Genomic DNA, 14463 nt, shown 5'->3' on the forward strand with positions numbered 1-14463 from the left:
TACTGACTGAGCCAGCCAGGTGTGCCCCACATATCTTTTTTTTAAGTTAGTTCAAATATGTGAAATGCTCTTTATTGGTGTAGTGACTAAAACTATGATTACTGGGAGGATAAAAATAAAAAATAGTATAATTCTTTCTGTGGCTCCTTTGTTGACAAAACTTGTACTAATAGGTAAAGGTGTCAGGGAAGATTTTGGCTATAATAAGGAAGAATTGGCTGCTTGGTTAATTATTGAACTTCCTATTACTGGGGCTGGTCAGGTGGCTAGTTAACTACACATACGGAGTCCTGTATGTATGGGATATTTGTCTTACCTACCAATCCTGTATCCATGGCAGATACTGCCTCTCGGTCATAGCGCTTTTTCTGTTGATTCCAGGTGTAATCTCAGAATCCTTCCCACTATAGTGAGCAGGCTTTGAGTTACTGCATGGAATGGAAACCATTCATCATCCCTCATCTAGATTAATCACATCTAAGACCAAATCAAATTTTTGAACAGTTTTAGAAATAACAATCTTACCCAGCTTTTCATAATTGTAAACATTCAGTGAGTACTAAATATATTACTGAGTCTGTTATTAATTACTATAAATGTTTCAGAAGTATTTTCAAATTACAAATTATCAGAGGCTTAGAGTATGATAGGAAAATAGTAACATCTTACATTTGTTTAATTTTTTTACTCTTTATAAAGCCCTTTGAAATTAAACAGTTCAGCGTCTCAGTAACCTTGTTGAGGTATATGGCTTAGTCCCCTTTTTATAAAGAAGAGATTGAGACTTACAGATGCTTCATGTCTTAGCCAAGGTCATGCAGCTAGTAGGAGGCAGGGTTTATTTTCAGGTGGCTCTTCAATGTCTGTTACATTTGACTTCCTACCACACTGTACCTCTTCTCAATATGATAAAATACAAAAAATACACCTAAAGTAATGCTAAGGGATTGTTTCTTCTTTTATGGGTTCATTAGATATTCATTATCTTAGCTTGAGTATCATTGTTTTCTACAGTGATAAGTATGCTATAGAGCTGTTACAAGGCTGAACAATGTAGACTCCTGATTAGTAAAATAGTTGGTCACTCTAAAGTTCCTTTCCTTCCCAAATAGGAGTGGACATACCAACATCAATGTACCAATATGTTTTTATACCATAAAATATCTACTTAGCTCTTAGCAAACTAAGTTTAAGGACATAAGTGTCCTGTATAGTCATATTTCCATCTGTAAAAGAGAGACCTGAACTGAATCTCTTCTTTGGTCACACAGAGCTGACATGTGCCCCTACAAACTATTAAAAACTTATACCTGAAGCCACCTGCTCATATGCTTGGGAGCACATGCCTGGATTAGGAATCAGATTAGTGGTGAAGCAGTATAGCATAGTCATTACAAGAAAGACTCTGGAATTGGACAGGATATGGATACTGGATCCTTCATTTACTTTTGTGACCCCAAACAAATCATTCTGTGCCTGTTTACGGATCTGAAATATGGAATGAAAATAATGGTAGGGCTCTTCATAGGATTGTTGGAAAAAGCAGATGAGTTTATCTTTCAAGCCTGACACATAGAAAGTGCTTTTGTTACGACTGTAAAGTCTGACACCTGAAATAAGATAATTCAATATAAGACACTATGTTTTGTATTTTTAGGATGCTAAAGAGCAGTTAAGCCCTTTGGAAACAACAATGGAGAAATTCCAGCAGGAGAAAGAAGAAATAATCAACAAAAAAAATAAAAGTAACAAAATAGCCCAGGATAAAGTAAGATTTCATTTATATTTTTATTATCGAATACATATATTAAACTTAATGTTCAGAGAACATGTTGGACAGTAGCATTTCATACGAAATTAAAAACATGGTAAGGTAAATAGTATTTTCAGATTTGTGACATAATCGACATTAAAAATTCTTGTTAGGCTAATTGCAACAATGTGGATGGAACTAGAGAGTATTATGCTGAGCAGGATACCTCAATCAGAGAAAGACAGTTATCATATGATCTCACTGATAAATGGAATTTGAGAAACATGGCAGAGGATCATAGGGGAAGAGAGGGAAAGATGAAACCAGAAGAAACAGAGAGAGAGAGACAAACCATAAGAGACTCTTAACCTCAGGAAGCAAACTGAGGGTTGCTGGAATGGAGGGACTGGGAGGGGTGGGGTGACTGAGTGGTAGACACTGTGCTATGATGAGCACTGTGAATTGTATAAGACTGATGAATCACAGACCTATGCCCCTGAAACAAATAATATATCATGTTAATTTAAAAATTAATTTAAAAAGAATAAAGATTCAAATTATTTTGCTTCTTAATCTAAAATAGAAGTTTTGAAGAGAGACTATTTAATCCAATCCCATAGATGATAAAGGGAATTGTCTCAGATTATAAAATTTTGACGGTGGTAGAAAGTGGAACCCAAAGCTCCAGCTTCCAAGCCACTGTCCCACTGTGCTTGCCTATTAAGTTTTTTTTAACCTGAATATGTATTTTTCCTTGGCAATAAACCTTCTGATATGCCCTGGTCCCAACCAGTGTATAAACATACGAATTAAATAAATACTAAAATATTTTTCCACAGATGAATGATATCAAAGAAAAGGTTAAAAATATTCATGGTTATATGAAAGACATTGAGAATTATATTCAAGATGGGAAAGATGACTATAAGAAGGTAATTTAAAACTTAAAATTATTATTTGTTTATACTTTTATTTCTTGTGCTTAAAGAATTTTCTTTTTTGTAGCAAAAAGAAAATGAACTTAATAAAGTAGTAGCTCAACTAAATGAATATGAGAAACACAAAGAAAATATAAATAAAGACATGGGAATCATGAGACAAGATATTGATACACAGAAGGTAGGTCTTTTTTTGCTAGTTGCTTATGATATCACTTAGACCAATAACATTCTTCTCTTTATGTTTTAATTTCTACTTTTGTTTTCAATAGCTCCATTAAGTAGAAATACATACAGTAGAGAAAAGCAATTCTAATAACATAATCTTTTCTTCCTTTTTTCCTATTTTATTAAAAGTTTAAACATAGAAGTTTTTATTTATTTGCTTAGTTTAGAGAGAGTGTGAGCAGGCTGGAGGAGGAACTGGGGTGAGGGGGGAGAATCTTAAGTAGGCTCCATGTCCAGCATGGAGCCCAGTGCAGGGCTTGAACTCATGCTCATGAGATCATGACCTGAGCCAAAACCAAGAGTCAGACGCTTAACTGACTGAGCCACCCAGGTGCCCCAAAGCTGATTTTAAATATAAATATTTAAACATAAAAAGTTTAAATTAAAATTCTCCCTTCCTTTCTGCCTTGTCTCAGCTCACTCCTAGATGTCATTACGTTAACAGTTTTTTGTTTGTTTTCAAAGAAGTTTCTTGGGGCGCCTGGGAGGTTCAGTCATTAAGTGTCTGGCTTCGGCTCAGGTCTTGATCGTAGGGTCCTGCTTAGTGGAAGACCTGCTTCTCCCTTTTCTCCTTCCCCTGCTTGTGTTCCCCCTCTTGCTGTTTCTCTCTGTCAAATAAATCTTAAATTTCTTACTCTTATCAGCAGGTAGAGAGATCAGTAATATATTTTGTGTATATGTGTATTTACTTAAATGTATGAGATCATACCATTCATATTCTGCACCTTGCTTTTTTCACTTAATGCAGTTTGATCTTATATATCAAGTCAGCTCACAGATCTACCACATTCTTTTTTCAAACATTTTATTTATGTATTTGACAGAGACAGATCACAAGTAGGCAGAAAGATTGAAAGGGAAGCAGGCTGCACGCTGAGCAGAGAGCCCGATGCGGAACTCGATCCCAGGACCCTGAGATCATAAACCGAGCAGAAGGCAGAGGCTCAATCCTCTGAGCCACCCAGGCGCCCCTCTTTTTTTTTTTTTTTTTTTTTAATAATTTTGTATATTTACATTAAGAGCTCATGACTTTTTTTTTTTTTTTTAAAGATTTTATTTATTTATTTGACAGAGAGATCACAGTAGGAGAGAGGAAGGGAAGAGATCACAGAGAGAGAGGAAGGGAAGCAGGCCCCCTGCTGAGCAGAGAGCCTGATGTGGGACTCGATCCCAGGACCCTGAGATCATGACCTGAGCCGAAGGCAGCGGCTTAACCCACTGAGCCACCCAGGCGCCCCAAGAGCTCATGACTTTTTAAAGATTATTTATTTGCCAGAGAAATAGCACAAGCAGGGGGAGCACGAAAGGGGGAGGGAGAAGCAGCTTTTCACTGAGCAGGGAGCCCGATGCAGGGCTCAGTTCCAGGACCTGGGATCATGACCTGAGCCAAAGGCAGGTGCTTAACTTAGTGAGCCACCCAGGCACCCCCACTATATTGTTTTTAATGATCCTGAAATACTCTGCTTTGTGGGTGTGCCAGAAATTGATCACTTTTTTCTTGCTGTAGATGGTGGCAATGAATATCCTACATATAGATCTCTATTTTTTCTCACTTTCTTTTCTTCCTTAATGTGAGATAAAAATCACACAGAACAAGGATAGTGGTAAAATAATCCCAGAAGTTGTAAGTAAAATATCTATATATTTCCAGTTATTTTATCAGTTGATTGCTATATCATTTTCCCTACTAAGGAAATTAATTTCTGCCAGTATAAATCACTGAGAAATTATTTTCAGCATTCCTTTTGTAAGCATGATAGTTAATGTCTTTACACCATTTCTGTATTCCTGTTGTATTAACAAAATTTGCTATGTGAACGCTTTAATCATTTAGTTATAAATGCTGGTTTAAAATCTGTTTGAAGATTAGCCATATCAGCTGTCTGCAGGGCACCTGACCATAGCGCCAGGTTTCAAATACATAAATATTAGTCAAAAGTAAATTTCTGCCATCTAGATGTGCCTGGCTGGGTCATTTGGTGGAGCATGCAGGTCCTGAGCTCAGGGTGGTAGGTTCAAGTCCCATGATGGGTGTAGATACCTCAAAAAAATTTTTTTTTAATTTTTAAAAATGTTTTATTTTTTTTAAGATTTATTTATGTGAGAGAGAGAGAGAGAGAACACATCAGTGGGAAGGTCAGAGGGAGAGAGGATCTCAAGCAGACTCCACGGAAAGCACAGAGCCCACTACCGGACTCAATCTCACCACCCTGAGGTCATGTTTGAGCGGAAATCATGAATTGGATGCTTAACCTACTGTGCTACCCAGGCACCCAACTTTTTATTTATTTTTAAGTAATCTCTACACCCAACATGGAGCTCAAACTCATAGTCCCTAGATCAAGAGTTACATGTTCCGGGATGCCTGGGTGGCTCAGTTGGTTAAGCAGCTGCCTTCAGCTCAGGTCATGATCCCAGCGTCCTGGGATCGAGTCCCACATCGGGCTCCTTGCTCCGCAGGGAGCCTGCTTCTCCCTCTGACTCTGCCTTCCACTCTGTCTGCCTGTGCTCGCTCTCACTCTCTCTCTCTTACAAATAAATAAATAAAATCTTTAAAAAAAAAAAAAAAAGAGTTACATGTTCCACCAACTGAGCCAGCCAGGTGCCCCTCAAAAATAAAATCTTTAAAAAAAAATCTCTGCCATCTAATGAATGGTAAGTAACTATAAATTTATGATGGCATGTGTAATGAGATACTTAGTTATTCCTCACTTATATATTGGTTGTCAGCTTAAAAATCACAGTCTCCGGGGCACCTGGGTTGCTCAGTGGGTTAAAGCCTCTGCCTTCAGCTCAGGTCATGATCCCAGGGTCCTGGGACTGAGCCCCATATTGGGCTCTCTGCTCTCTCTCTCTCTCTGTCAAATAAATAAATAAAAGAAATTTTAAATTGTTTTAAAAAATTAAAGGAAAATCACAGTCTACAAATCAGTAGTGTCTCTCCATGTATAAATGTATACAGAGATTATTAAGATTTACCCACCTGTGACCCTTTTCAAGTTGATGGTCTAAACTTCGTGGATCTGATTCTATTAGTTGACTTGTAATCTGCTTTGTTCTAGATGACTTAATAAATTATATACGTTGAGCAATGCCAAATAACATTTTAATTTAGTGGAAAAATGAATCAATGTAGAAATGAGGACAAGAAAGTAAAACAAGGAGAGAAGTATATAAAGTGTAGCCCATGAAATGTGATATGCTTGCTAAAGATTCTAGTAGTCACATGAGGATAGGAATAGGATAGGATGGGAATAGAATAGGATAGGAAGTCACAAGTCACAATTAGTTAAGATTTACATTGTTTCAGAGCTAAAAGGAATCCAGTTCCCATTTTAAAAACAAATTTTTTTTTTCCCCCCTCTGGATAAATGTTTCCTGGAAACATTTATGGAAAGGAGGACACTGTGTAGATTAATAATGCCAGGTCTTTAACAAACCTCTTGAGGCTTTTTTTCTTTCTTTTTTTTTTTTTTTGGTCTTCCTTCCTTTTTTATTTTTCCCCCACAGTGTGTTTCAGCATCTTTTCTAATCTTCCATTAATGATGTTCTTTAGCATACTGTGTGATTGAAGCCTAAAATAAATGTTGGAGTGTTCTAGGGAGCAAAGGTTAGTTAGAAGGCACCCATCAGAATCACCTGGGTTTACCACTCCTAGGTGTACAACCAAGAAGAATTTTAACATGTTCACATAAAAACTTGTACAAGAGTATTCATAGCAGCATTGTTAACATTAGTTAAAATATGGAAACAACCCAGATGGTCATCAACCGATGAATGGATCAGTGGGGTATGTCCGTATGTATTAGGTTCTCTAGAGCAGCAGAACCCAACAGGATATATACGTGTACACAAATTTTTATAAAGTTTATTATAAGGAATTGGCTCACATGATTGTGGAGGCTGAACATTCCCCAGATCTGTAGTTGGCAAGGTGGAGACTCAGGGGATCTGATGGTATATTTCTAGGCTGAATGTCAGGGTCTAAGAGCCAAGGTTTCAGTTCAAGTCCAAGGGCAGGAAAAGACCACTCTTTCAGTTCATACATTCAGACAGGAGCGGGTACCTCTTACTTGGTGTTTTTGTTCTATTCAGGTTGTTGTTAATTGATATGAGGCTCACCCACGTTAGGGAGGACAGCCCGTTTTAGTCTCCCAACTCAGATGTTAATTTTATTCAGAAATACCTTCCAATATACACTCAGAATAATGTTCAACCAAATGTCTGAGCATACTATGGCCCATCCAAGTTGACATGTAACATTAACCGTCACATCCTAGGAGGGAATATTATACAGCCATGAAAAGGAGTGAAATGGTGATATATGCTACAGCATGAATAAACCTTATGCTACATGATGAAAGAATCTAATCACAAATGACCACATATTATGTGATTCTTTTTATATGAAATGTGAACATCCAAAGGGACAAAAAGCAAATTAGTGTTACCAGGGGTTAGGGGAAAGAGAGAAAAAGGAAATACATTGACTGGTAATGTGTACTTGGTTTCTTTTGGGGGTAATAAATGTTCTGGAATTAGTGGTCATGGTTGCACGACATGTGTGTATACTAACCTCTGATTTACACACTTTAAAATGGTGAACTTTATGATATATCAATTACATCTCAATTTTTTTTTTAAGATTTTATTTATTTGATAGATATCACAGGTAGGCAGAGAGGCAGGCAGAGAGAAGGAAACAGGCTACCTGCTGAGCAGAGAGCCTGATGGGGGCTCAATCCCAGGACCCTGCAATCACAACCTGAGCCAAAGGCAGAGGCTTTAACCCACTGAGCCACCCAGGCACCCCACATCTCAATTTAAAAAAAAAAAGCACCTGGGTTATTAAAAACATACATGTCTATGTCTCCATTATAGGCCAATCTCTGGGGCACGGGCAGAAGCAACTATGCCTTGTTAAAGTTCCCAGGGGTTCTAATGTATCGGTCACTGACCTAAAGCACTGCAGAACTTTCAGGCCATTCTCTGTAATTAATGGCATTTTCCCCAGCCAGACTTGGTAGAACTTGAACTGCAGTCAATTCAGTGTGCTGCTCCATTACAGTTACCTAGAATGCAGCTAATTTTTAGGCCTGCTTTAGGTACCCCACTTCGTACATTAACTGTCATCAGGGCTAAATAACTGGGGTTTATATTTTGAGCCTAACAGTACTTTATTTACATGCTCATGCTCTATGAAATTCAGTCCACAGAATAAGAAATTTGGAAGTTGAATAATCTGCCTCCCTCATATTTTAGATGAAAGGAACTGGAGGTGACCTGCCTTGCCTGAGGTCACAAAAGTAGTAACAGAAGTAGAACTTGACCCAGCATTGCCACACTGCTAATATTACATACAGAGAAACAATTCTGTTATATTTTAACTGTATCTGGCTTTCTTTCTTCTTTCTCTGATACTTTATATTTTGTAGACTGAATACTCACTGCTTAAAGTACAAGGATAGATTTGACCCAAAAAGCATTTCACTATCAATTACTGAGCCTAGGCACTGTGCTGATTATTTTACATACATGTTCATTCATTTAATCTTAACATCAGCATTATATGACAAGTGGTATTATTACCACCAGGTTACACATGTTAAGTAAACTGAGGCTCAGAATTTAAGCTCATTTGCTCAAAGTCATCAAATCATCAGCTGTAATGCTGAGTTTTGAGCCAAATGTACCTAACTTAAAAACTTGTGCTGTTTAACTACTGTGCTGTATACAGTCTTTCAAAATGATCACTGAGAGCAACTAGAAGCTGACCTAAAAGAAAAAAGAAAGAAACTCTTATTAGTTTTCTGTTCCTAATAAGTCCAAGTGTAGTCTCTTAGGGACGAATTTTTGAGAGTCACAGCAACTGCAGTGGTACGTGAGGTTGCCTGGCAACAAAGGGATATTTACAATCATATCGTTTTAGTTACTTAACTGCCTATAATAATGCCCTTAATAGATGTGTATGGATTTGTATTACTATTTGCAGGAAAACTAAAGGTGACCTTAATGACAGTTTAAAAAAAGCCCACCTCAGAATAGTGATTCATAGATTGCAAGGTTAAGCATGTTACAGAAGTCCTTGGCTTCCCTCCTGGCCCACCTCCCAAATCCTTACACCTTAGTAATTCCTGTGCAATTACTGTTGGCAAGAAGATTCTACCAAATACTTGCCCCTCCCTCCCACTTCCCATAACACTGTGTTTATTTCAGTTGGAAGGGTTAATGCAGGATGGTCCTAGTCTCCCCTTTGAGAAGTCTGGACTCTGAACTTGGGATGAGTTTTGTATATTAAGACTTTTATGAGTCAAATCTAGTTCTGCAGGCAGTTTTTTTCCCTGCATTCCAAATAGTCAACTTATAAACTATTTCCTGTTTGGCTCTTGACAACATAGTTCATAATCACCAGGAAGGTTACCGAAATAATTCTGTTGGTGTTGCTGCTGTTGCATGATGGGTCTCTTTTTAAGGCTAGAACTACTCAGAACTAGGCAACTTCTTGTATTTTCAACTGGGAAAGTGCCATCAGGTATGCAGATAGGTACCATCTTTGTGAAACTTCTGACTGCCTTGTGACTGTCACTTGTCAACCTGAAGGTAAAGATGTTATTTGACATGCCTAACAGTAATCTCAGCCTTAGCATATGTTAAGAGATAAACACAACTAGGAAAAAAAAGTGAGGTGAGACTTTGATAGTATATTTCCCTTTTGTGATCTTTTACATCAGTAAGCTTTATTGTGGGGTTCCCATGCAAAATGATCCCAATGGGGTATAGGTATAAAATATTAAAACATGATGGGGCACCTGGGTGGCTCAGTGCATTAAGCTTCTGCCTTCAGCTCAGGTCATGATCTCAGGGTCCTGGGGTTGAGTCCAGCATCGGACTCTCCGCTCAGTGGGGAGCCTGCTTCCCACCCCTCTCTCTCTGCCTGTCTCTCTGCCTACTTGTGATCTGTCAAGTAAATAAATAAAATCTTAAAAAATATATTAAAACATAGTTATATTCTTCTATTCATCATTTAAATATCTGTTTTGTGTATTTGTGGGCTGTCCATATTATTCTAAGTCTCAAGATCCCCTCACTCCTGCTTCTCCCTCTTTTGTTTGAGTTTAACCTGATTCTAAGTGAAGGCAGAGTTAGTACTGTCAGCAATTGTGTATTATGAATCACATGTTGGTAACCTGATTATTTTTGTTAACCAATTTGATATTATTTAGATACAAGAGAGATGGCTACAGGATAACCTTACTTTAAGAAAAAGAAATGAGGAACTAAAAGAAGTTGAAGAAGAAAGAAAACAGCATTTGAAGGAAATGGGTCAAATGCAGGTTTTACAAATGAAGAAGTATGTTTTTAAAAGGAGTCTTTAAATAAAGGTCCTTTTTATTGAAATGTGAAGAATACTCAATACATATTTTTTAAAAGAGAATTTTATCATATATGTCCCTTGAGACTTATAGGAAGGTGGACAGAATTTTTATACAACCATATGTCATGGCTTTACAATTGAATTACTGAAGAAGTAATACAGAATTTGTAGTCCTACAAACCTGTTTGGCAGGTTTAAATATGCAGAGTCCCAGATTTCTGTTAGCTTACTTCACAAGATGATGGTATCAAGTGTAAAGAGCACATATGGTCTGTGGTCCATGCCTGGGTCACAGCTTATACAGTGTCTAATACTGCCAGTGGACTTATTGCCAAAGTGATTTGTCATTGGAGACCCATTCTAGATAGTTCCAGTTGTAATTGCATGCCAGCCAGAGCTGCTTGTTTTTTGTTTTTAATGATTACTCTGTTACTTCTTTCATCTTTTATTGATACTTCTTTAGTTGCTACCTTCCTGCTACAGCAGAAATGATGTTGTTCATGCCTTGTGTGCCTTAGAGTTGCCTTAGGAATTATCTAAGGAACTGGTTGATGCTAAGGCACTAGAGCCAAACAGATTTCTTAACTATCTTAGCTAAATACAGGCCATTTATTCAGCCCTCCCTTACGATTTTCATTTGTTTTCTTGACTTTAAATCTGAATCAAAGAATGTGTAAGTTTTTCTAAATGGTATTTTAATGAAATTTTAATTTACTTGATAAAACCTAACAAATGGTTTAATCTTATGTTATTGTAAGTACTCTTTGTTTAGCTGTTTAAAATCTTTCATATATTGAAGAAATCAGACTTTATAACTGATTTTATAACAGACTTTATAACTGAAGATATAATCTTCATCTTTATTCTCATTTCTAAAGCATTAGAACATTTTGAGCTTGAGAAAAAAATCCACAGGAATTTATGACAAAAGCTAGACAAATATTCTAGCTCCTAAGCCTCAGCTCTTTGACATTGAAATGTTAGAGCTCTCAGGGGGAAGTTGAAAGAGTGAAGCTTTTAGAAGACAGTTACAGTTGAAACAACTTATTCTTTGCTACTGAAGACTAAAACCAGATATTTTTTAAATTTCTTCTATGTTTGGCACATAACAGTGATTTTTTTTTAATATTCATTCAGACTACTAAGTACAACTGTTCTTTTTCAAATCTCTTTTCAACTAGAATGTAACAGAAGTGTCAATAAAACAGATAATATGGCCAGTTCTATAAGGATGTCCATAAACTGGGGAGCAGTACTTAGTAAGAAGGTCCTTAATAAGTAATTGTTAAAGGAATAAGATTTTTAATGCACACAAATCTGTATTATCTTGCTAGTTACAAGAAAAGTTTGGGTATTTTACTTTTTTTTAGGCTTGCACTTGTGCAAGTGAAATTTTGTTCTCATAGAGTACAAACCTTTACTGAGTATTACCACAGAAACTAATAGTTTGAGATGAAATTGTATTTCGTCTTTGATGTAGTATGAACAGGATGATGACATCTATTACTCAGTAACGTCTTAGCGTTGGTAATTGTGCATTCTCCGTTCACAAACAGAATTTTGTGAAATTGTAATCTAGTCACCAGGAGTACTTTTTTTAAGTTAGTGTCTAAAAGTGAGGACCTTGCTCAGTGTTGATGTGTTATGAGAGTTCCTTGTTCAAGACACAGAACTCAGCTGTTCAGAAACCTGGACGCTTCAGAGATTTAAGAATTTTTTCTTTAGTACTAAAGCCTTAAATAAAAAGCAAGGAGAGACTTACATATCTAGAGAGATCGGGCTTTTCCACATCAGGCTGCTAAAAGCTAAAAATGGTCCTTAATTGTCATGTTTACCTTTTATAGTGAACATCAGAAGTTGGAAGAAAAAATAGACAATATAAAAAGAAATCACGATTTGGCAGTAGGGCGACAGAAAGGTTATGAGGAAGAAATTATTCATTTTAAGAGAGAACTTCGAGAACCTCAATATCGGGATGCAGAAGAAAAGTACAGGGAAATGCTGATTGTTATGAGAACAACAGAGCTCGTGAACAAGGATCTGGACATTTATTATAAGACCCTTGATCAGTAAGTACTGGACTGGGGATTTGGTTCCCACTGCAATATCAACTAGCATATTTTAGTAATATTTTCCTCTTTTTTTTTTTTACTCTTTAAATATAGTTAATACATATTAAAGAATGGGAAAACACACATGTATGCTTACTTAAGTTATGAAGTTAAGTTTTACAGCATCTTAATCTTAAGGCGTACTCTTGATACCACCCTGCATAGCCATTCCAAGAACTCTTCCATTGTCACTAACTGGGATCCACTTAGATGCTTTTCCTCCTTATCTCCGCTTTCTGTCATCCCCTACTCCCTATAATCACTGACACAGATTTTTGCTTTCTATGCTTTGGGGGAAAAAATCATATGTAGGGTTTTGTTTTATTTTTTGAGCTTTTTTTTTTTTTTTTTTTAAGATTTTATGTATTTATTTGTCAGAGAGAGAGAGAAAGCACAAGCAGGCAGAAGCAGAGAGAGAAGCAGGCTCCCTGCTGAGCAAGGAACCCCACATGGGACTCGATCCCAGGATCCTGGGATCATCACCCGAGCTGAAGGCAGCGGCTCAACCGACTGAGCCACCCAAGCGTCCCTATTTTTTGAGCTCTTAAAAACACTATTCTGTGTACTCTCCTAGGAATTGCCTTTCTTGTTTTGTTTTTATATACTCATGTTGCTTAGCACTTTAGTTCATTAATTTTCACTGATGTACAGAATTCTGTCATGGGAATATACCATACTACATGGTATATGGTCTTTACTAATATCTTTGCTGCTAGGAATATTCTTGTGAGGTCTTCTGGAGCAAAGGTGTAAGAGATTCTCTAGGTTGTATGTATAAGTAAAACCTTTTGCACTCAATTTTACAAAGTAATGTTAAATTGTCTTCCAAGGTGGTCTTACTAATCTGCACTGCTAGCAGAATGTAAAGATTTTTTCTTCATGTATCCTCTGATACTGATTTTGTCAGTTTCTCTCTCTCTCTCTTTTTTTTTTTTAATTAACATGTGATGTATTATTTGCCCCGGGGGTACGGGTCTGTGAATCATCAGTCTTACATAATTCACAGCACTTACCATAGTACATACCCTCCCCATGTCCATAACCCAGCCACCCTATCCCTACCCCCTGACCTCCCAGCAACCCTCAGTTTGTTTCCTGAGATTAAGAGTTTCTTATGGTTTGTCTCCCTGCCAATCCCATCTTTTCATTTTTTTTTTCCCCTTCCTACCCCCACTACCCCCAACCCTGCCTTTCAGATTCCTCATATTCTTAAATTTTGTGAATCTGGTGGGTGTACAGTAGTATAGTCTTCATCGGTAGTCCCCTGATTTTTAATGATGCTATAAACATCTTTTCATATTTAATCTTGTTTTTCTTCCTTGAAGCATTGGTGTCTTTCATCCATTTTTAATGTCTTGGTGGTGGTACTGATCTGCCTGTGTTCTTTATCTCTTCTGCATCCTAATTCTTTTTTAGTTACATGTATTATAAGTATCTTCTCAAGCATTTTATGTTTATCTTTCCACTTTGTTAGTCTTTTATTGAACAGATGTGATTTTCAGGTAGTTGAATTGACAAATCTTGTTTAATTAGCTTTTTGTGTCTTAAGAAATCCTTTTCTACTGCCATTTGTTTGGTTTTTTTAAGGTTTCATTTACTTGACAGAGAGAGACACAGTGAGAGGGAACACAAGCAGGGGGAGCAGGAGAGGGAGATGCAGGCTTCCCTCGGAGCAGGGAGCCCTATGCAGGGCTCAATCCCAGGACCCGGGGATCATGACCTGAGCTAAAGGCAGATGCTTAACCGACTGAGCCACCCAGGCGCCCCTCTACTGCTGTTTTTTCTTCTAAAAGTTTTAGCTTTGCTTTTTACATTTAATTACATACAAGTATTTAATCGTAAATCCTAAATTGAATTCTACATACATTGTGAGGTGGAAATCCAGTTTCATTTTTCCCTGGATAACCAGCCATCCTGGCTGTCGTTTTTGAGTAGCTAATCCTTTTCTTAATGATCTGCAGTGTTATTTCTGTTATATATCAGAATTCCCTTTTTGTACAAGTTGGTTCTAGATTTTCTGTTCTGTGTCACTAGTCACTTCGTCTAACTCTGCCATTT

The 14463-nt window shown here is 37.1% G+C and overlaps 1 protein-coding gene across 2 annotated transcripts in view; it reads left to right on the forward strand.

Annotated features, from left to right (window-relative positions):
* Window positions 1-14463, forward strand: part of RAD50 (RAD50 double strand break repair protein) — a 132855-nt gene that overhangs the window by 94955 nt on the left and 23437 nt on the right. For both annotated transcript variants that reach the window (XM_059417537.1, XM_059417536.1), the window contains exons 19-23: window positions 1658-1768; window positions 2593-2685; window positions 2759-2872; window positions 10143-10270; window positions 12139-12363. In XM_059417537.1, coding sequence (XP_059273520.1) covers window positions 1658-1768; window positions 2593-2685; window positions 2759-2872; window positions 10143-10270; window positions 12139-12363 — 671 coding nt within the window. The remainder of the gene's footprint in view (window positions 1-1657; window positions 1769-2592; window positions 2686-2758; window positions 2873-10142; window positions 10271-12138; window positions 12364-14463) is intronic.

The sequence above is a fragment of the Mustela nigripes genome, chromosome 12, assembly GCF_022355385.1.
Source record: "Mustela nigripes isolate SB6536 chromosome 12, MUSNIG.SB6536, whole genome shotgun sequence".
Lineage (NCBI taxonomy): Eukaryota > Metazoa > Chordata > Mammalia > Carnivora > Mustelidae > Mustela > Mustela nigripes.